General features: G+C 40.6%; 2 protein-coding genes across 18 annotated transcripts in view; one reads left to right on the top strand and one right to left on the bottom strand.

Annotated features, from left to right (window-relative positions):
• Positions 1-23,540, bottom strand: part of LOC134735712 (putative uncharacterized protein ZNRD1-AS1) — an 82,112-nt gene that overhangs the window by 22,680 nt on the left and 35,892 nt on the right. For 9 of the 16 annotated variants that reach the window (XR_010119098.1, XR_010119105.1, XR_010119109.1 and 6 more), the window contains one exon: positions 10,374-10,468. The exons of 2 other annotated variants lie outside the window; for them this stretch is intronic. Coding sequence is in view for 1 of the 14 variants with exons in the window: in XM_063632641.1 (XP_063488711.1) it covers positions 12,245-12,437 (193 nt within the window). In the remaining 13 variants the exon portion in view is untranslated. Of the gene's footprint in view, positions 1-10,373; positions 10,469-12,058; positions 12,438-23,540 lie in introns of those variants that run through there. 5 more of the 16 variants (XR_010119101.1, XR_010119111.1, XM_063632641.1 and 2 more) reach the window with 4 other exon arrangements.
• LOC134735711 (solute carrier family 35 member F2-like) lies at positions 905-3,597 on the top strand. Of its 2 annotated transcripts, none has more exons than XM_063632637.1 (2): positions 905-1,126; positions 1,161-3,597. In XM_063632637.1, exons 1-2 carry the CDS (start codon positions 1,017-1,019, stop codon positions 2,173-2,175), a joined length of 1,125 nt encoding a protein of 374 aa, XP_063488707.1. In that variant the 5' UTR covers positions 905-1,016; the 3' UTR covers positions 2,176-3,597. The 2 variants fall into 2 exon arrangements, with proteins under 2 accessions (XP_063488707.1, XP_063488708.1); XM_063632638.1 differs by having other exon boundaries at positions 1,043-1,123; positions 1,158-3,597.

Here is a 23,540-nt window from a genome sequence, read left to right as displayed (position 1 = left end):
ATGATTGAAGCTATAAAACTTTGTGAGACCTGTAGTTAGAGAGAAGGACAATTCAGTTTAGGGCTGCAGCAGAAAATTCCTACATCATATTGTGTTCTTCTTCATCATGAAGGTCCCCTGAAGGGACCTTCTCCCTTCAGCAGTGCATAGTGAGGCCATTTCCGTGTGAAAAGATAGAATCTCCTGGGATTCCTGATGTTTACACTTACTACTCACTCCTTCACTTTGTAGATGCCAACTTCACATTAGACATCTTTCAGTTAATTTCCTTACTCTGTCTAAGCAGAGAATTTAAACTTCTTTCTGAAGCAGAAAACCAGGGACTGATTATGTGAGCTATCACCCCACTCTGTGGCTCTCTTAAGCAATAAGCATAAGAGATTGTGGACCAACAAAATTTGTAGCAAGGTAAACATAAATCCTTCATTTCAGCCTATGTTTCAGCTTGTCTAGCGATGTTCCAGTCTTGCTCCAGTCTTAACATTTTAAAATTTATAATTTTACTTGAATATGATTTTATAAGAAGTCATATATATTCATTTCTGTTGAGTTTGTCAGTGAAAGCCTTCTCAAAACAACTGTGGAGGAAAGACAGGTAAATAAATGCATGGTGTTCCCATGTATTAGTGCTCACTGCATCTTACAAATGTGTCAGCCCCACTGCAACAATGGTGCGTCAACAAATGGTGCTAGAAACCTGGATATCAACACGCAAAAGAATGATGCTGGACAAAATTCATGTCCTTCCATTACACCCTTTTCAAAAATTAAGGCAGAATGACTCAAAGAACTAACCTTAAGAATTGAACCTGTAAAACCCTCAAGAAAATACTGAGGAAAATCGGATTGGTCGTTGAAGGAGCCGGGCGGAGGAGCGAGAGGGACGCGAGCAAGCGAGCGAGGGAGGGAGCGCAGGGCCCGAGCGGAGCCCCAGCCGGCCGCACAGGCGCCGCCTCCCGTCTTCCGGGACCCGGCACATCGGGGGTTTTGGGCGCCGGAGACGCGCAAGGGCGCCGATGGAGTCAGACTCGCCGGCGGGCCCCGGCGCCCCAGAGCCCCTCGCGGAGGGAGCGGCGGGCGAGTTCTCCAGCCTGCTGCGCAGGATAAAAGGCAAACTCTTCACCTGGAGCTTGTGACCTACCTGGGGAGCCGTACACATAGAATATTTTGAAAACAATTGCTCTGGGTCAGATGTTGTCCTTGTGTATATGTGGGACAGCCATCACCAGCCAGTATTTGGCAGAAAGATACAAAGTGAACACCCCCATGCTTCAGAGCTTTATCAATTATTGCTTGCTGTTCCTAATTTATACAGTGATGCTGGCATTTCGATCAGGCAGTGATAACCTTTTAGTAATCTTGAAAAGAAAATGGTGGAAGTACATCCTGCTGGGACTAGCAGATGTGGAAGCTAATTATGTGATCGTCAGAGCCTACCAGTACACAATTCTAACCAGTGTCCAGCTTTTGGATTGCTTTGGGATTCCTGTGTTGATGGCTCTGTCGTGGTTTATTCTTCATGCAAGATACAGAGTGATCCACTTCATCGCCGTGGCTGTCTGTCTGTTAGGTGTAGGAACCATGGTTGGTGCAGACATACTAGCAGGGAGGGAAGACAATTCAGGGAGTGATGTACTGATTGGTGACATCTTGGTCCTTCTTGGGGCTTCCCTCTATGCCATTTCGAATGTTTGTGAGGAATACATCGTGAAGAAGCTGAGCAGACAGGAGTTTTTAGGAATGGTGGGCCTGTTTGGAACAATTATCAGTGGTATACAGCTATTGATTGTGGAATATAAGGATATTGCCAGCATTCATTGGGACTGGAAAATTGCCCTGCTATTCGTGGCATTTGCCCTGTGTATGTTTTGCCTGTACAGCTTCATGCCATTGGTGATTAAAGTCACTAGTGCCACTTCCGTCAACCTGGGCATCCTGACAGCGGACCTCTACAGCCTTTTCGTTGGACTCTTTCTGTTTGGCTATAAGTTTTCAGGACTCTACATCCTGTCCTTCACTGTCATCATGGTGGGGTTTATCCTGTACTGCTCCACCCCGACTCGCACGGCCGAGCCGGCTGAAAGCAGCGTGCCTCCAGTCACCAGCATTGGGATTGACAACCTGGGGCTGAAGCTGGAGGAGAACCTCCAGGAGACCCACTCTGCTGTCTTGTAGCTGGAGAAGATGGCGCACCCATCCCCCACCAGGATAAAGCAGAGCCTGCTGCCTGCTGAGGGTACACTTGGGGAAATAGCAGACTCAGAGTGGACACTCTACAACCCTGGGTTGGATCCAGCGGTTAGGTTTTAGAAAGGAACACTAAACAAAGTTCAAAAGTAGAAATACCAAAATAGAGCAGAAACCAAGCTAAGAGTGTGTTTCTGTGTTTGAGGACCAACATCTGTTCGTGTTGAGGAGATGAAGTGCGGACTCCACACTGGGGTCTTAGAGGCTCCAGTGGGAAAGCAGGACTGGGGAGAGATCAGGAGTGAGTCAGCCTCAGGCCAGGGCAGGAAAGCAGGCTGTCCAGGCTGGGCTTGGTGGTCAGGAACAGGGGCAACTCACGGTGGCTCTGGAGTACGTTTCCTCTATCAGAGGCTTCAAGGTTTTTTTTTTTTTTTTTTTTTTTTTTTGCTGAGGCAGTTATTGTCCACAGGCCTTTGGGTAGATGAGGCCTTGGGTCTGACTGCATGTGGCAGAAAACGGGTGGGTCAGCCCTTGAAAAGTCCTGAGATATAATTATTATATCTCACACAAGCATTAAACTGGAGTGCAGTAAACCTAGGAACCCTCCCACAATTGTTTTTTTTTTTGTTTGTTTGAGACGCAGAGCCTAGAGTGCAGTGGCACAATCTCAGCTCACTGTAACCTCCGCCTCCTGGGTTCAAGTGTGAGTAGCTGGGATTACAAAAGTGTGTGGCCCCACGCCCAGCTAAGTTTTGTATTTTTAGTAGACATGGGGTTTCACCATGTTGCCCAGGCTGGTCTTGACTTCCTGACCTCAAGTGATCTGCCTGCCTCGACCTCCCAAAGTGCTGGGATTACAGGCATGAGCCACCATGCCAGGCCTGTTTTGTTTGTTTTTATAGAGAGATGGGGTTTTGCCATGTTGCCCAGGCTAGTCTCAAATTCCTGAGCTAAAGCGATCTGCCCATCTCGGCCTCTAAAAGTGCTAGGATTACAGATGGGAGCCACTGTGCCTGGCATGTTTGTTTGTTTAAAACATTTCTCCATCACCCATTCCAGGTCCCAGAGCAAACTCTCTCTGCTCTCGGAGCCTGTGACACTGGATGTGTGCTTCACAGTTTCAGTCCCATACTCTCCAACATTTTTCAGAGCTCCGTATACAGGTAGATGCCATCCTTTCTAAAAACTTCTCATGACCTCCTGGAATATTCCTATTGATCTCATTTTATTTAGCATCAGCTCAAGAAAATACGTCTTAGTGCACATTATCACAACAAAGAAAAAGCTTTGTTTTTATAACTGGTAAAAACAAGAAAAGATTATCATCAAAATGAAAATATAAAATTAATCATTTCTCACCGAAGAGTATGCCTGGGAGCCTCCAGTTGTTAAAAGAGGATACTATTACTACTTCTTATCAAAAATTTGTAATGCCCTGTGATTTTTATGATACTTCTTCAAAGTGTTAATATGTATCATTAGTATAATAACAACCAACAAAATGCCACTTTCAGAAAACTCTGTAAATTTTTTGTAACAATGTAAAAAAGAAATGGGGAGTAAGTGTTCACATCATTAAAAGGCTTTGAATTCATGGAAATACATCAAAAAAAAAAAAAAAGAAAATACTGAGGAAAATCTTATGGACATTAGAATTGGTAGTGGTTTCTTGGCTCGTGACCAATAGTACAAGTAATATAAGAAAAATGACAAATTAGAATGCATCAAAATTTAAAAACTTTTTTGCATCAAAGGATGCTATTAAGAGAGTCAAAAGAAAATGCACAGACTAGGAGGAAATATTTGCCAATCACATATATGATAAAGTATTAATATCCAGAATATGTAAAGAACTACAATTCAACAATAGCAAAACAATCTCCTTCAAAAATGGGTAAAAAATATGAACAGACAATTCTCCAAAGAAGATATACAATAAGGACATAAAAATAAGGAATGCTGGTCAGGCATGGTGGCTCATGCCTGTAATCCCAGTACTTGGGGAGGCCGAGGTGGGCGGATCACGAGGTCAAGAGATCAAGACCATCCTGGCCAACATGGTGAAACCCCATCTCTACTAAAAAAATACAAATATTAGTTGGACATGGTGGCATGTACCTGTAGTCTCAGCTACTCGGGAGGCTGAGGTAGGAGAATCACTTGAAACTGGGAGGCGGAGGTTACAGCGAGCTGATATTGTGCCACTGCACTCCAGCCTGGCAACAGAGCAAGACTCTGTCTCAAAAAAAAAAAAAAAAAAAGAATGCCAATAAGGACATAAAAATACGGTAAACTTCACTAGGCCAAGTGTTGGTGAAGATATGGAGAAATTGGAACACTTGTACACTGCTGGTGAGAGTATACAGTGGTGCAGCCACCATGGAAAACAGTATAGTGAAAGTAAAAATAGAATTACTATATGAGCCAACAATTCCACTTTTGGGCATACCCAAAAGAACTGAAAGCAGGAACTCACCCAGATATGTGTACACTCAGGCCCATAGCAGCACTATACCCAATATCCAAAAGGTAGAAGCAACCGAGTGTCTATCAGAGGATGACTGGATAAACAACCCATGGTGCACATAAGCATGGAATATTATTCAGCCTTAAAAGTGAATGAAATTCTAATTGGATGAGCCTTGAAAACACTATAAGTGAAATAAGCCAGAAATAAAAACAAATATGATATTTTACTTATATAAAGTAGCTAGAATAAGCAAATTCATAGAAACAGAAAATAGAATAGAGATTACCAGGGGTTGGGGGTAGGGAGAATGGGCAGTTATGGTTTAATGGGTACAGTTTCTGTTTGGGATGATGAAAATGTTCTGGAAATGGATATTGGTGGTGGTTACACAACACTGTAAATGTGCTTAATGCCACCAAATTGTACACTGAAAAAATGGTTAGAAGGTAAATTATATAGTATTTATGTTTTACCACAATTTACAAAAAATATATCAACACTAAATCCAATCACAGCTCTCATCGAGTTTTTTTATACTGGTGTTTCAACAAGCACATTGCCGCTGTGGAGGGGAGGGGGTCCTTGGAGTTCTTATGCCACCATGTTCTTTGGTGTCACTTCTCAGCACAACTTTGGTGGTCAGAGCACAACTTGGTTTTATACATTTTAAGGGGACATGAGACAGTGATCAACATATGTAAGCTGAAGATTGATTCCATCCAGAAAGGTGGGACAACTCAAAGCAAGGAGGGGGCTTCCAGGTCACAGGTAGATGAGAGACAAATGGTTGCATTCTTTTGAGTTTCTGATTAGCCTTTCCAAATGAGGCAATCAGACATGTGTTTATCTCAGTGAGCAGAGGGGCGACTTTGAATAGATGGGAGGCAGGTTTGCCCTAAGCAGTTCCCAGCTTGACTTTTCCCTTTGGCTTAGTAATTTTGGGGCCCCAAGATTTTATTTTCCTTTTACAGAACCATCAATACTTTACAGAAAAAAAAACCCTGAATATACACAAACCTCTATACCAAACTACCAATTTATAGAAAATACAGGTAATAGAAATACATTAAACCACACCTTGGCATGCAATCCACAAAATGCAAACAATAGGAAACCTTACCATACAATATAAATTTCAAGGAGAAACCTACGGAACAAATGAGAACAAAAAACATATTTTTAAAGGTAAAACTAAACTATAATTTTGGATGATGAAAATACAAAGTCCAGCATAGGGAAGCAGTTCCTTTAGAATTTTAGTCACAATTATGGAAGGGTACTGAAACCTGCTATTTCCCAGTTGAACAACAGGTCCTGGGGATATAGAAGGTCTTGCCACAAGTTGAATCCATAACTGCTGCTTTCCTGGTACCAGGGAGAACAGGTCTCCTATCAAGGACTGGGTAGGAGTGTTTGCCAAGCCTGTATCAGCTATTGCCCAAGTCTCCACTTTACAAAAGTGCCATGCATACATGCAACAACATAGTGCCTTCTCCATGTGTCCCTTAAGAGATGAACTGCATACTATCTTAGGGCCAGTACATTATGAGTCCAGTGCTGCCCCTATTGTGGCGCCCTCACAGGAGATGTCTCCAATGGTACATGAAGGCATGGCCCTCATTCCTGATAATGCTTGGTACTTAGATGCATCGAGCCAAGGTAACCCCATGTATAGACAGTAGTAGCTGCACAACCACAGACAGACAGTATCTGGTTTGAGATGGGAATGCAACAGAGCAGTCAATGGGCAGAACTCCAAGCTGCATGGTTGGTTTGTACCCATGAGCCACCACCTATAGTTCTCTGTACAGACAATCTGGCAGTACTTAAGGGTCTTACAATTTGGCTTGCCCAAAGGGCCCAAGATGATTGGTATATAATTTAAAAATCCTTATGGGGAGCTGGTATGTGGAAAGACATTTGGAAAAGTCTACAGGAACCCACTGTGGACCTAATTGCTTCAGCACACTGGTCAGATTCACCTCCCAGAAACATGGAGGCAGACATCCTAGCAAAAATTAGAATACTGAGCTAGTTGATTAGGTACATATCACAGTGGGGATTTCAGTGCATGAATGGGCTGCCAAATAGCAAAGGGAGCAGGATTGGCTCTCTGCTATGCAGATTTAGTGGTGGCGGTAGCAAACTGCTTAATTTGTTCCCGTCTGTACCTCTGCCACATCCCACATACACCTGGACATATACATAAGACAGCCACCCCTGTGACAGCCTGGTAGATAGACTACATCAGACCCCTGCCAGTAATCTTGAGACAAAAGTATGCACTAACATGTGTATACACTGCCATGGGATTGTTGCAAGCCTTCCCTTGTAAGAGCAAACCAAACAGCCACCATCAGGTGCTTGGAGCAACTCAGCGTCATGTATGGGTACCCTCCACATATTGATAGCAATCGAGCCATGCATTTCACCAGATATGATGTCCAAGACTGGATGCATGAAAAGGACATAGATTGGGTATTTCACTTACTGTATACTCCCCCAAGCAACAGGGTTGATTGAAAGGAAAAATGGTATTTTGAAGGCACAGTTTTGAGCACTCTCAAAATCCAGTATCTTTCATAGTTAGACAAAGGTTTTGCCTCAAGCCATTAGAAACCTTGATTTGGTTGAGACAAATATGGTGCTGGCACCACACCAATGACTCAGGACCACCACAGAGAAGGATCCATTAACCATAGTAGTAAAGAAAGTCCAACCAGATGCATCTCTGACCTGAGCAGATAAAAGGCCAATGGCAAAGGTTATTTAGGACTCTTCAAGATCTTAATCCAGGGAGGAGACACTTGAATGCGGGTTGGACTAGCAACTTCCCCTATGTTGGATAGAGCATTTCTTTCCAGACAGCAAGGAATTCCCTACCAACTGAAGTGGTCTCCATCGATCCTGTTGAAGTCTGGGCCAAAACACCCCACATACCAATAAATTGGAACACAGCCCCTTTTAAGAAGCACCCTGGCTGGCCATTTGACATGGTCCTTTGCTGCCCCTGTAACCTTACAGATAATACCAGCGCCTTTGCCCCTCAGGTAACATGTTTGGTATGTACTCCCAGCCCACAATCCTATGTCCTAACCAACAGAGATGGAGCTACCAGTCATTCTGTTTAACGACGAAGAACTGCCCCACCTAATACCTGCTAAACATTTTTAATTCCACTCATAGTCTTCTGTTCCTATTGCTGTTCTGCTCTATACCTCTTGGTTTGGTTCCTGAATAAATGTGGTAAAGGGCATTTTTAATTCTGTGTCTTACACATGGCATACATATCATCGCCTGTTGTTTGTTTGTTGCTGTGGCCCCTGCTTAACAAGTAGAAAACAAACTGATAAAATGTGTCACTCACACCATCAAAATGTCACCCACAGCCCCCTCTGAAGGCTCAGGGACTATGGGTAAAATGTGAGTCCTTGAGATTGTAAGAGCTGGATTAGAGGGCTGGGACGTGGAGAGAAAAGTGACTCCCTCTTGGATGCTAATTCTCTATGCTGACTTCCGATTAGCCCCAGTCCCAGGACTGACTCCTGATTCCTACTTTATTTACCATCCCTATTCTAAGAACATGTCAACCTTGATGTTATACAAATTCTAGGCTATGACACATTAGCATTCTTGCCTGTTCTGGACAGTAGTAGCCTTTGTCTTGCACAGAGCATGTATAATCTTTCCCTGTGGTATATAAGCCCTGAGTGTGGGGGTAATAAGTGCAGAAACCTACCTGTCTTGCTGCCATCCAAGACCATACTTCTGTCTGTAAGTTCCCCAATAAAACACCCTTTACTGACAAACTAGATTTGTCTGTCTTGTTCCTTGGTTTATTGGCTCCTTTGGCATTTGGGGGGCACTTTGCATAGATGGCCCTTTCGTGGAACAGAGGGTCTGTGTGGGGCTGGAAGCCCAAGTCAGCACTTGCAGTCAGAGCCTAGAACATTTGCTGAGGAGACAGAGCTAGACCTGTTAGCAGAGACAGACCTGTTAGCGGAGTGGATAGCTGGGCCAGCAGGTCTGAAGTGACGCTGTGGAAGAGCAGGCCAGTAACAGCTGAAGAGCTTCAGAAACTACCACTTCTAACAAGGTCACTTCCTCTAAGAGGGACGACTGTTGTATCATAGTACACAGCTGTCTCTGCCTGGCTGTCCTAGTAAATATGCAGCATTTGGGGGCATCCACACTACTGGAACAGTAGCCATGAGAAGAGTCCATTGTGCCAGCTTAATTGCACCCAACTGTAAAATGAGAACGTGGGGATCAGTGTGTTCTGCTACTTCTCTGCTTAGCATTCCTGATATACCTGCTTTACATAGGCACCATGTGGCACCGTGGTGTGGGCCTGTGCCGCTTTGAATCACATTTGGGTATCTACTGGAAGGCTTCTTCAGGACTGTTGTGACACCAACTACACTATGGACTGATCCCTGTCAGAAGGCAACAAAGGAGCAAGGGACAGCATTTCCAGCCTAAGCCTGGAATGTGTGCAGCATCAAACTGTTTTGCATTTGTGAGCAGGAACACAACTGCTGGACAACAGATATTCCATCAGCCAACAGAAATTGTGACTGGCTTTAAAGAAAATGGGCTTCCCTTGGTCTTGGGAACACAAGACTCAGCAGTATAGAAACAGAAATGGTTGCAGGTGGAGGAAGCACTTTTACCGGAGTCAGGAAAGCATGACTAACACAAAATCTTCAGCTTTTCCTCCCTTCTCTCTCCTGAGCTCTCTGCACCTCTGCTCTAGCAGTGATGGCAGCAGTGTGGAGAACACAGCCTCAGGGAACAACCAAGGTCCAGGATCACTAGCAAAGGTTATGAGAAACTATGACTTCCTTTAGAAAAAAAAAACACAAAGGGAAATGAGAGTGCCCAAGGTCTTAGGAGAGGGCTGGTGCAAGCTTGGGGTATAGTAAATTCTTTAGCTTGTCTAGATTCACCATGCCAAGTGGGGAGGTTGCTTGGGTCAGAATATATTAAAGGACAGCATCTCCACCCTCCCCTAGAGGTCTCAGAATGTCCACTGACTGTAGCTTTAGTGGTCCTTGAACAGAAATTTGGTAACATGAAGAGTAGCAGATGCTGGCATGGTAAGATTACAAATGTGTATCAGAAGAATTATTTTGTTGGTAACAGAAAATACAACATATAAAGAAACAAGTTAATACCATGAGAATGCATTAGCCAAACTCAGAATGTGGATCATTCTACAGGACAAGTAACCTGGCTTTTGGGGGGAAACAGAAGCATAGGAGAGCCAGGGTGACACCATTTTAAAGTCAACTCCATCTTTCAACTAACAAAGCATATTCCTTGCCAGTCACAACCCATGGTCATAAGAGGTTTACAGCTGAACAAACAACTTAATAATGCCTGTAAGAACAAACGTCTATGACAGACAACAGAATGTCCACATGTCCTGACATCACATTATAATATATGCTTTTAAGATTATTATAGACATGCTTTGATATACTAACTAAAATGCCAAGGATAACTTTCTTTAAATCAACAAAGTACTAAATTTTGTCATGCTGTCAGAGCACCCACACATAGACATTTAACTTAGCTTTTATGTAGATTAAACCCCTATATTAGAAGAGTTTACAACAAAGATGGTGCATTCTTCCTTTTGCTTTCTGAGGACACCTACTCTGTACTGAGTAACTTTCAATGAACTATCTCCTCACTGCACTCTGTGACTCACCTTTAATTCCTTCCTGTGCAACATCCAAGAATACTCTTTTGAGGTCGGGATCGGGACCTGTTTTTCTGGTAACAGTTTCTCCAACAAATCAAAGGCTTGAGAAAAAAAAATAGGTAGGGTGGGTGGTATGTTATAGAAGAACAGAAAATAAAGAGACATAAGCAATTGCAATGTGTGGACCTTCTCTAGATTCTGTTTCAGACAGACCAATTGAAAAAGACAAGAGAGAGATTTGAATATGCATTGAGTATTTAGCAAAATTAGAGAACTGTTGTTAATATTGTTGGTGTGAGAATAGCATGGCTTTATGTTTTTTAAAAACCCTATTCGGTGAAAGATGCATGCTGAACTATTTAACTATGAAATTGTATGTAAAGGATTTGCTTTTACAATCCTCCAGAGATGAGTTTATAATGATATAAATGATGTGATAAATAAATCAATAGAGGAGAGGAGGCAAAATCTCCCCTGCAGAAGAACTCCAAATAAGGTAGGTAGATACTTTGTCCTTAAAGGGAGAGCATTAACTCCCTCTTCTGGAAGTGTGAATTCTTGATATGATGTAATGAAAATGGTACTTCACTTGTGGCTTTCCTCCCCCAAATCCATAACCCCTACTTATTATGAAAAAAAAAAAACACTGAATTCCAATAGAGGAAAATTCTATAAAATACCTAACTAGTATTCCTCAATAAAGTCTAGGTCATCAAAAACAAGGAAAATCTGAGGAATTGCCACAGCCAAGAGGAGCCTAAGGAGGCCTGACAACTCTATGTAATAGGGTATCTTGAATGGGACCTTAGAGTCAAAAAATATTATTAGGTAAAACCCAAGGACACCTGAGTAATGTACGACTTTTGGTTAAAAATAATGCATCAATATTGATTCAATAATTGTAAGAAATTAACTATACTAATGTTAGATGTTAATAACAGCAGAAACAACTTCTCAATTTCCCTGTAGTTAAAACTGTTCTAGAACTGAAGTCTATTTTTTAAAATTCTTCTGGAAAAAAGTGGAAACATGAAACATGATGGACAAATGTTAATAATTATTGAATGTGATGATGGATAATGAGAATTCATTACATAATTCTGTTTTTGTGTATTTGAAGTTTTCTATAATGGAAAGTTTGAGGCTGGGCACAGTGGCTCAAACCTATAATCCCAGCACTTTGGTAGGCCAAGAGACCAGCCTGGGCAATGTAGTGAGACCCTGTCTCTACCAAAGAACAGAAAAATTAGCCAGGTGTGGTGGGCTTGCACCTGTAGTCCTAGCTACTCAGGAGGCTGAGGTGAGAGGATCACCTGAGCCCAGGAGGCCAAGGCTGCAGTGAGCCATGATCATGTCATTGTACTCCAGTCTAGGTGACAGAGTGAAACCTTGTCTAAAAAAAAAAAAAAAGTTTGAACAAGAAATAAAGAAATACGGAGATAAGGATAAGAAGAAGCCATTTATAGCATTAGAGTAGCTGCTTCTTTTTAAAAATATGGTTTAAAAATATAATAAAATTTACCATTTTGCCATGTTTAAGTGTATAGTTCTATGACATTAAGTATATTCACGCTGTGTAACCGTCACCACCCTCCATCTCCAGAACTTTTTCATCTTCCCAAAATAAATGCTAGGTCTATTGAGCAACATCTCCTCACTCTCTCCTCCTCCCAGCCCCTGATAACCTCCATTCTTCATTCTGTCTATGAATCTTACTAAACTAGGTGAATCACATAAGTGGATTGATACAATATTTTTCCTTTTCAGTCTGATTTATTTAATCTAGCTTCGTCTTCAAGGTTCACACATATTATAGGAAAACAATTTCCTTCCTTCTTCTGAAAAATATTCCCTTGTATGGATCTACCACATGTTGTTCATCCATTGATGGATGTATACTCTGTTGCTTCTATCTTTTGGCAGTTGTGAATAATGTTGTTATGAACATGATGTACAAATATCTGCTTGGTCTCTGCTTTAACTTCTTTTGGGTCTGTATCCAGAAGAGGAATTGCTGGATCATATGCCAATTCTATGTTTAATTTTTTGAAGAATAAAAAGTTGCCGCTTCTACAAAACAGAAATTTTCAGATTAGGAGATGTGGGACAAGGGAAAAATTCCTGTCTCTGAAAACTTAACAGTTTTCACTATAAGTTTGTAGAACCATTTTTAAATAATATATGATAAAAATGAAGTAAAGTATGCAATAAAACTCATTTTGTGTTAGGTACTGGAGACACATGGAGGGAGCCCTCAGTCCTCTGGGGAAAGAAGCTGGTTATAGAACAGCGTGATCACAGGTGCAACACAGAGAAGACTCCGGGGCAAGCACAGAAAATAGCCATCAAGGGAGATGCTTTGCACGCCATGCAGAAGTGCCCTACAGGAGGTGACGTGGGAGTGAAGGAGGAAAAGATGACATTCTAAGTTGGAGAATTGGAAGATTAAACTTGGAATGATGTCAGCACTGAGATTCTGGGATCATATTGTACTATTGGCCCCATCTCAGTACTAATACTGTGAAATCTTACCTTTCTTATGTCTTCAAATTGTGGCCCTATATTTAGCTTCTATATCTTTCTTTGACTGAATCTCAATACTAAAATTGGTCCTGATTCCAGGGGAGGTGTTTCTCTGACTCCTCTCTTTTGAATCTCATAGCCTGACATTTTCTCTTCGTCTTGAAGACCACATTCAGGAGGCACCCTAGGAACTCTGTATCTCAGCATGTGAAGCTTCATGCCAAGGGGTGCTAATTTTATTCTGAAAGATCTTATCTGCCTCCAGCGCTGTAAGGTCCTGATGAAATGTCCAGCATCTTTGTGGAAATTCAAGTGTCTCCATACAGGATTATATGTCTTGGAGATTATGTATAAGAAAAGCTTTACAGACAGGTGTGTCTCAGTGATGCTGTGCAGAGTAACCTGTGGCCAAAGTCAATTCAGAAAATGCTTTTGACTCTATATTTCTCAAAAATATAAGTCTTAAAATTTGGATATTGATGGGAAAATATTACATAACTGAAGGGATAAATATAAGTATGCCCATCAGCCAAAAACACTGCATATGCTTAATGCAGATTTAAGTTTTCCCGCAAAAACTGTTAATAAATTAATAGTGCAGCTTACAAATGATGAAAAGAGCTGGGATGTTTAAAAAAACTTTCCAAGTGTCAGGTCCTGGTACTTTACATTTATTCTACCTCCTAATCCTTATAATAGGTCAAAGCTCATTTTATGTCTTCAAGGTTCAGATGTAACACTGGGAATTAGAAAGGTTAATATAAGTGACATGTCCAAGGCTACACTTCTAGTAATTATAGTTCACTGATGGAGAGAACATTAAAATCTGTTGGGCCTTCACTCAAAAACAAATAATATTTGTGTTATAGAAGCAAGACCTTTTTAGTCACAAGTTAATAATTTTAAAGAAAAGATTCAACATGTAAATTTATCTGGAAAGGCCAGGGGTGAGGCTGGCTAGAGACATGATTAGATTCAGAGACTCACATTTGTCATCAAATCTCTCTTTACTTCTAAAGAAGATAGCCAATATCAGCTTCTCAGCTCCAACTCCTCTCATGTTATCCTACCTTAACAGCTTCAGCAGACAAACAGACATCTTTCTGACAATGTTCATAAATAAAGAACCAGAGAAGATGACCTTTGGACCAATACCTGTGGTTACGGAGATGTGGTATAGTGTGGGGAACACTTACTGGTCAGGGCTGGGTCATGTTATTTCCTCATCCCCTGGTCCATTATATTATTTCTTAAGTTATTTAAAGCCATGGCTATTATTTTTATTTATTTTAATTGACATAATTATACATATTGATATAGTACAGTGTGATATTTTGATACATGTATACAATGTGTAATAAGCAAATCAGGGTATTTCACATATGCATCACATCAGGGTATTTAGCATATGCATCACATCAAATCTTTACCATTTCTTTGTGATGGAAACATTCAAAATCATATCAAAAAGATAATCCACCACAATCAAGTGGGTTTCATACCAGGGAAGAAGGGATGGTTGAACACACTGAAGTCAATAAATGTGACACACCACATAAACAGAATTAAAAACAAAAATCACATGATCATCTCAATAGATGCAAAAAAAAAACATTCAACAAAATCTGGCATCTGTTTATGATTAAAGGTCTCAGCAAAATCGGCATACAAGGAACATACCTCAATGTAATAAAAGCCATCTATGACAAACCCACAGCCAACATAATACTGAATGGGGAAAAGTTGAAAGCATTCCTCTGAAAATTGGAACAAGACAAGGATGCCCACTCTCACCACTTCAACACAGTACTGGAAGTCCTAGCCAGGGCAATCAGACAAGAGAAAGAAATAAAGGGCATCCAAATCGGTAAAGAGGAAGCCAAACTGTCGCTGTTTGCTGATATGATTGTATACCTAGAAAACTCTAAAGACTCCTCCAAAAAGCTCCTAAAATCGATACAAAAATTCTGCAACATTTTTGGATACAAAATTAATGTACACAAATCAGTAGCTCTCCTATACTCCAACAGTGACCAGTCTGAGAATCAAATCGAGAACTCAATCCCTTTTACAATAGCTGTAACAAAACAAAACAAAAAACTTAGAAATATACCTGGCCTAAGGAGGTGAAAGACCTCTACAAGGAAAACTACAAAACACTGCTGAAAGAAATCACAGATGACACAAGCAAATGGAAACACATCCCATGCTCACGGATGGATAGAAGCAATATTGTGAAAATTACCATACTACCAAAAGAAATCTATAAATTCAATGCAATTCTCATCAAAATACCACCAACATTCTTCACAGAACTAAAAAAAAAATCCTAAAATTCATATAAAACCCAAAAAAAGCCTGCATAGCCAAAGCAAGACTAAGCAAAAAGAACAAATCTGGAGGCATCACATTACCTGATTTCAAACTATACTATAAGGCCATAGTCACCAAAACAGCAAGGTACTGGTATGAAAATGGGCCCATAGACCAATGGAACAAAAGAGAACCCAGAAATAAACGCAAATACTTACAGCCAACTGATCTTCGACAAAGCAAACAAAAACGTAAAGTGGGGAAAGACACCTTATTCAACAAATGGTGCTGGGATAATTGGCTAGCCACATGTAGGAGAATTAAACTGGATCCTCATCTCCTACCTTATACAAAAATCAACCAAGATGGATCAAGGACTTAAAACTAAGAACTGAAACTATAAAAATTCTAGAAGATAACACTGAAAAAAACCTCCTAGACATTGGCTTAGGCAAGGATTTCATGACCAAGAACCCAAAGCAAAATACAATAAAAACAAAGATAAATAGCGGGGACCCCATGAAACAAAAGAGCTTTTGCACGGCAAAAGAACAGTCAGCAGAGTAAACAGACAGCCCACAGACTGGGAGAAAATCTTCACAATCTATGCATCTGACAAAGGACTAATATCCAGAATCTACAACAAACTCATACAAATTAGCAAGAAAAAGAACAAACAATCTCATCAAAAAGTGGGCTAAGAACATGAATAGACAATTCTCAAAAGAAGATATACAGCTGGCCAACAAACATGAAAAAATGCTCAACATCACTAATGATCAGGGAAATGCAAATCAAAACCCCAATGTGATACCACCTTACACCTGCAAGAATGGCCATAATCAAAAAATAAAAAAATAATAGATGTTGGCATGGATGCAGTGAACAGGGAACACTATATATTTTTTTTTTCTTGAGATGGAGTCTGGCTCTGTAGCCCAGGATGGAGTGCAGTGGTGCAATCTCGGCTCACTGCAAGCTCCACCTCCCAGGTTCACCCCATTCTCCTACCTCAGCCTCCCGAGTAACTGAGACTACAGGTGCCCGCCACCACACCTGGCTAATTTTTTTGTACTTTTAGTAGAGACAGGGTTTCACCATGTTAGCCAGGATGGTCTGGATCTCCTGACCTCGTGATCCACCTGCCTCAGCCTCCCAAAGTGCTAGGATTACAGGTGTGAGCCACTGCACCCAGCCTGAACAGGGAACACTTCTACACTGCTGATGGGAATGTAAACTAGTACAACCACTATGGAAAACAAGGTGGAGATTTTTTTAAAGAACTAAAAGTTGAACTACCATTTGATCCAGCAATCCCACAATCCCATAATGGGTATCTGCCCAGAGGAAAAGAAGTCATTATATGAAAAAGATACTTGCACACACACGTTTATAGCAGCACAATTCACAGTTGCAAAAAATGTAGAACCAACCCAAATGCCCATCAATCAATGAGTGGATAAAGAAACTGTCATATATATATATATATATATGATGGAATACTACTCAGTCACAAAAAGGAATGAATTAATGGCATTCACAGCAACCTGGATGAGATTGAAGATTATTATTCCAAGTGAAGTAACTCAGGAATGGAAAACCAAATATCGTATGTTCTCGCTCTCAAGTGGGAGCAAAACTATGAGGATACAAAGGCATAAGAATGACACAATGGACTCTGGGGACTCGGAGAAAGAGAGGGAAGAAGGTGAGGGACAAAAAACTACAAATTGGGTGCAGTGTATACTGCCTGGGTGATGGGTGCACATTTGCTCCTTTTAAAATCATACTATTATTACTTTGCTGTTGAATTTCTTGTAAATTATAGCTATTAATCCTTTATCAGATGAATACTTTGCAAATACTTTCATTCTCTAAGTTGCTGTTTTATCTCTGTTGATTGTTTTCTTTGCTGTGCAGGAAATTTTTAGTTTGATGTAGTCCCATTCATATATTTTTGCTTCTCTTGCCTGTGCTTTCAAGGTCTTAATCATAAAATTTTTGCTGTGTCCAACACCCTAAAGTGTTTTCTGTATGTTTTCTTCCAGTAGTTTCATAGTTTTGGGTCTTGCATTTAAGTCCTTAATTCATTTTCAGTTGATTTTTGTGAATGATGGGAGATAGCGGTCTAGTTTCATACTTCCTAATATGGATATCCAGTTTCCCCAGCATCATTTATTGAAGACACTGCCCTTTCCCCAGTATATGTTCTTGGTGATTTTGTTGAAAATAAATTGAACAGCTGGGCATGGTGGCTCAATTCCAGCACTTTGGGAGGCTGAGACAGGCGGATCATGAGGTCAGGAGCTTGAGACCAGCCTGACCAACATAGTGAAACCCCGTCTCTACTAAAAATACAAAAATTAAACAGGCGTGGTGGCACACGACCGTCATTCCAGCTACTCAGGAGGCTGAGGCGAGAGAATCGCTTGAACCCAGTAGGTGGAGGTTGCACTGAGCCAAGATCACACCACTGCACTCCAGCCTGGGTGACAGAGCGAGACTCCATCTCAAAAAAAAAAAAAAAAAAAGAAAAGAAAAGAGAAAAGAAAAAGGAAAAGAAATTGACTGTAAATACATGGATTTATTTCTGGGTTCTCTGTTCTGTCCCATTGTTTTATGTGTCTGTCTTTATGCCAATACCTTGCTTGCCATTTTGGTTACTATAGCTGTATATTTTGAAGTCAAGTACTGTGATACTTCCAGCTTTGTTCTTTTCACTCAAGATTGTTTTGGCTATTCAGGATCTTTTGTGGTTCCATACAAATTTTAAGATTTCTTTTTCTATTTCTATAAAGAATGACATTGGTATTTTGATAGGGATTGCATTGAATCTGTAGATTGGTTTGGGTAGTATGGTTACTTTAACAATATTAATTCTCCCAATCCATGGTAACAGAATATCTTTCCATTTTTTGTGCCCTTTTCAATTGGTTTCATTGGTATTTTATAGTTTTCATTACATACTTGGTTAAATTTATTCCTATGCTTTTTTATAGTTACTGTGAATGAGATTTCTTTCTTGATTTTTCATCATTTTGAGTTTGCCTCTATGGCCTTTACTGTGTTTAGGTACATTCCATCTATACCTAATTGTTTGGGAGTTTTTATCATGAAGTGATACTGAATTTTATCAAATGCTTTTTCTGCATCTATAGAGATGATAATATTATTTCTGTCTTTCATTCCACTAATAGGCTCTATCATGTTTATTGATTTGTATGGAAAGTCTACAGTTTTTTTAGTTGATTTTACATTCTGTAAATTTACTAAATTTGTTTATCAGTTCTGACAGTTTTTTGATGGAATCTTTAGGTTTGTGTATAAATAAGATTATGTCATCTGCAAACAGCAACAATTTCACTTCCTCTTTTCCAATTTGGATGCCTTTTATTTCCTTCTCTTGCCTAATTGCTCTGGGTTGGACTTCCAGTACTATGTGTTTTTGTCATTGTTATTGTTGTAATTTTTTAAAATTTTCTATCCATTTCCATAGGAATCAGTCTAGTACTATGTTAAATTTGGTAAAAGCAGGCATCCTTATCTTGTTCCAATTCTTAGAGGGAAATCTTTCAACTTTTTTTCCATTATGTATGTTGTCAACTATCAAATTGTCATATGAAGCCTTTATTGTATTTAGGTACGTTTCATCTATACCTAGTTGGTTGAGAGTTTTTAACCATGAAGTGATGTTGAATTTTATCAAATGCTTTTTCTGCATCTAGAGATGATCATTTTATTTTTGTCCTTCATTCTGTTGATATGATCTATCATGTTTATTGATTTGCAGATATGTAACCATTCTTGCATCCCTGGAACAAATCCCATTTGATCATGACATATAATCTTTTTGATGTGTTGCGGATTTAGTTTGCTACTATTTTGTTAATTTTTGCATCTGTGTTTATCAGCGTGTAGTTTTTTTGTTGTTGTATCCTTCCCTGGTTTTGATAACAAGGTAATGCTTGCTTCCTAGAATAAATTTGAAAGAACTCCTTCCCCTTCAATTTTTTGGAATAGTTTCAGATGAATTGGTGTCAGTCCCTCTTTAAATGTTTGGTGGAATTGAACAATGAAGGCATCCAGTACTGGGCTTTTCTTTTTTGGGAGACTTTTTATTTCTGATTCAAGCTCATTACTCATTATTGGTATGTTCAGGTTTTTAATTACTTCTTGGTTCAATCTTGGTATATTTTATGTGTCCAGGTTAAATTTCATTTGCCTTTATAATCTAATGAGACCTATGGACCAAAATTTTGGGTAACGCACTTTCCATGGCAGTTCGATTTTTTTTAAAAACTTCTTTCATTGGCCCCACCTTTTATGTTGTTGTTGTTTCAAGTGAGTTATGGGTTTCTTTTTAACTGAATTGTATAAGCAAAAATCTCCAAGTAGCCTTGAATTAGTAACAAATCAATCTTTTGTTTATCAGTCTTGTTTGCTTAATTAGCAAATGTGGGCAGGGAAGAATTTTAGCTGTTTTTTTTTTCTTCACCTTTTTCTTTTTGGCTTTTGCATGGCACAAAAAACAAAATTTTTCTGTTGAACAGGGATACCTTATATTATTGCTCTGAGATCAAGATTTTGACCTATTTGGTCTGAGAGCCTAACTTTTATAAACATTTATTTTTTTTCTTTTATGTTACTAATTTTTCAATTAAGTGTTTCATTATTGTACATAGTTATTAGGAAAACCTAAATTTATATTTATAAAAGTTGTCAGCCGGGCACAGTGGCTCACGCCTGTAATCCCAGCACTTTGGGAGACTGAGGCAGGCGGATCACAAGGTCAGGAGATTGAGACCATCCTGGCTAACACAGTGAAACCCCGTCTCTACCAAAAATACAAAAAATTAGCCGGGCGTGGTGGCGGGCGCCTGTAGTCCCAGCTACTCAGGAGGCTGAGGCAGGAGAATGGCGTGAATCCAGGAGGTGGAGCTTGCAGTGAGCCTAGATCAGGCCACCGTACTCAGCCTGGGTGACAGAGCAAGACCCCGTCTCAAAAAAAAAAAAAAAGGTGTCTAGGTGGTTGATTACCATGGAGCTATTGTTGTAATCTGTAAAGCCATTAATTTATTAATTTCAAAGCCTTTAAGACTGCTTTCTTTCCTTGACTGAAATGCCATAAGCAGTGAGTTTTGTCTCAACACCTGTAGAAATGTCATCATGTTCAAAGTAGGCAGAAAAGAAAAGAGAGAGAAAGAGAGAACTTCTACATGTTAACTCTATAATTGCTGGTTTTTAAAAATAATGACCATTTCAGTTCTGAATTTTCCTTCATTTTGCCCATCTACTTATAAATGTGCACAAGAATGGCCATAATGTATGAGCAGGACTCTTAGAAAACCTGTCATGCCTTAATCGTTAACAGTGCCAATCTGTTTCTCATCAATCTCAAGAGCAAAGAAAATTATATAAATTCCGTCAAGGAATGTTAGGAGTTTTGACCCATGATCACTGGAAACTGTAGGAGATAATAAATATTTGTTGTTTTGAGCTACTAAGTCTTAGGTAATTTGTTATGCAAAAGTAAATAACTAATATAGCTTCAAAAGAGAGGATGAATTATTGCACTTTAATTTTCTTGTGCTCTAAATTTATTGTTATTATTACCATTATATTATTACTGAGACAGGGTCTTACTCTATCACCCAGGCTGGAGTGCAGTGGCAAGCTCATGGCTCACTGCAGCCTTGACCTCCCAGGCTCAAGTGATCCTCCTACCTCAGCCTATCTATAGCTGGTCCTACAGGCATGTACCACCTAATTTTTCTATTTTTTGTAGAGATGAGGTTTCACCGTGTTGCCAAGGCTGGTTTTGAACTCCTGGACTCAAGTGATCCACCTGCCTGGACCTCCCAAACTGTGGGATTATAGGCATGAGCCACCACACTTGACCCTGAGTGGCTCTTAATTAGCCATCAGTGCCCATTTTTAATGTTTATTTTTGCTCCTGGAAGATTGTCAGGAATAGGCATCGAAAAGGAGTCAAACAAAAATAAACCAAGATAAGAATGCTCACAAATATTTTCACCAAGGCATGCAGACTGAACAAAATATTAAACCAGGTGTGTGACCAAAAGTGAATTCACCACAAAATAACTTGCCCCACAGACAGTATGTAAGTTCTGTAGAAACCAGAGTACTCAATCCAGAAAGGCCTTACTAGAAAAGACCAAAAGTCTTTTATCATCCAGGAGCTATGCATGGTTCTTTACTAAGGGGACTGTACCAAACCAGATTCCAAATAATATAAGAAAACCTCTACCAAAGGAGGGAGGCTCAGCCTGAGGGAAGACACCAGGGCAGGAAAGGCCAGCTGTGGAAGCACAGAGCTCAAAGGGCTCGAGTGAGTATGGCACACCAGTTGCAATGATCACTGATTCCTTCTGATAGAGACCTTTTAAAAAATGTCTTATTTTTAGAGATGGGGGTCTCCCAACCTTGCCCAGGCTGGCCTCGAACTCCTAGGCTCAGGCAATCCTTCTGCCTCGGCCTCTGAGTAGCTGGGACTACGGGTGTACACCACTGCACTAGGTTCTGATAGTGACCTTTTCCAAGTCCTGTTTTTGACACCATATACATCAATAAAAATAGGAACAGAGAAAGGCTCTCTAAAAGAAAAATATTTATTTGGAAATAGAGCATTGCAATGGGAATACACATGCCATAGTAAACTATGTGTGTGTTTGGGGAGGTAAAGGAAGACAAAGGTTTTTAAAGGGCTACAATGATCACTAAGGTTGACATCGGTCCAAGTTTGGACAGGCAGTTGCTGGGCTGATGTCCTTATAGAAGTATTTTTGTGTAAAGCTGTAATTGCCCTTGTGCAAGATTGTGATTTTTGTAGTCTTTTGTGATAGTTTTTGTTATCAGGTATATAAGCATGGGAATACTCTATTCATGGCCTTCCCAGCTATATTTGTCGAGGTTAAGAAAAATATTAGTGGCTCCATTTTGATTCTGCCAGCTTCCACACTAAACACAGCAGAATCACACCTCAAACTCTGGATGTAGGCGAGAACAAGCACAGACACAGTTAACAGTGGGATCCCATCTCAGCTTGCTCCTCTCCCAGCCTTCTCCACACATGGGCCCTTCACCCTCGCCCAGTCTCTAGGACATTAGGAAAACCCAGGCACAAATGGGGAGCAGTTGTGATACACAAACCCAAATCTCCACAATCTCCAGCAGGAAGTCTTTCCTGAAGTCTGCAGCCTCTGTGCTTCCTTCAGTAGAACCCCAAGATGTGCAGACTATGACCCTACAACACTCTTCCTCCCAATAACCACAGGGCTCACTTACCCAAGTCTTTTAGGACTTCATTCTCTCAGTAAAGGTTGTTCTCAGGGGAATATCTAAAAATTACCACCAGCTCCTTCATCTTCCTCTACTCCTTATTCTCCCTGCCACCTCAGCACTTGGGAGGTTCTGGCTCTGGAATAGGGGAACCCCTTCATCACCTCCACCCCGTCATCTTCTCTTTTCCCTGTTTCTTCCATGCGTGTTTCTGAATTATACTATTCCTGTCAGTACATAAAACTGCCTAAAAGTTAAGTATAGCCAAGTTACAGAGCTAATACCTGTGCAATTACCACCCAGGTGAAAAACAGAGACCTCTGCCAGCCCCCTCAAGCGCCTTTGCCTCCCCTCAAACAGAACCCATCCCTCTCACATAGCTGTCCTGTCCACTACGCTGACCCCTCCCCACACCCCCTCCTATCTGACTCCTTCCCCTCTACTCCTTCTGGCCACTTTTCCCTTCCTGTCCTGATTTCCTTCCTATTTTGGCTTCTCCAGGAGCCTCCCTCATGTTCCTAGGCCAAAGCTCCAGGGGCTCTCCTCCCTCACCCCATCCTGGAATTGGAGAATTCAGAGTTAATTCCTGGGATAAGGCCATTTCATCCTGAGAGCAGCAGAATCTCATCCAGGACACCACATTACATTTAGTCCCATTACGTCTCTTAAGGCTCCTCTGGCTGTGATGATTTCACAGATTTTCCTCGTTTTTGATGACCTTGACATTTTTCGAGGAGTGTTGGTCAGGCATATTGTGGAATGTCCTTTGACTTGAATGTGGCTGGGGCTATGGGTGTTGAGGAGGAACAGCACAGAGATGAAATGCCACTCTCAGCACATCAGGGGTACATGCCACCCACTTGATTTATCACTGATGATGTCAACCTTCATCACCTGCCAAAGGGAGGGTTTCCCAGTCCCCTGTCAAATTCCTTTTTTACTTTCTGCCTTTCCATACTGTTGTCTTTCGAAGGAAGTCACTATGTGCAGCCCACAAATAAGGAATGTTCTGCTACAAAGATTTCATGTAGATTTTTG

The sequence above is a fragment of the Symphalangus syndactylus genome, chromosome 23 (genome assembly GCF_028878055.3).
Source record: "Symphalangus syndactylus isolate Jambi chromosome 23, NHGRI_mSymSyn1-v2.1_pri, whole genome shotgun sequence".
NCBI classification, from domain to species: Eukaryota; Metazoa; Chordata; class Mammalia; order Primates; family Hylobatidae; genus Symphalangus; species Symphalangus syndactylus.
The sequence above is the reverse complement of the archived record's forward strand: the minus strand, read 5'-3'. Positions and strand labels throughout refer to the sequence as shown.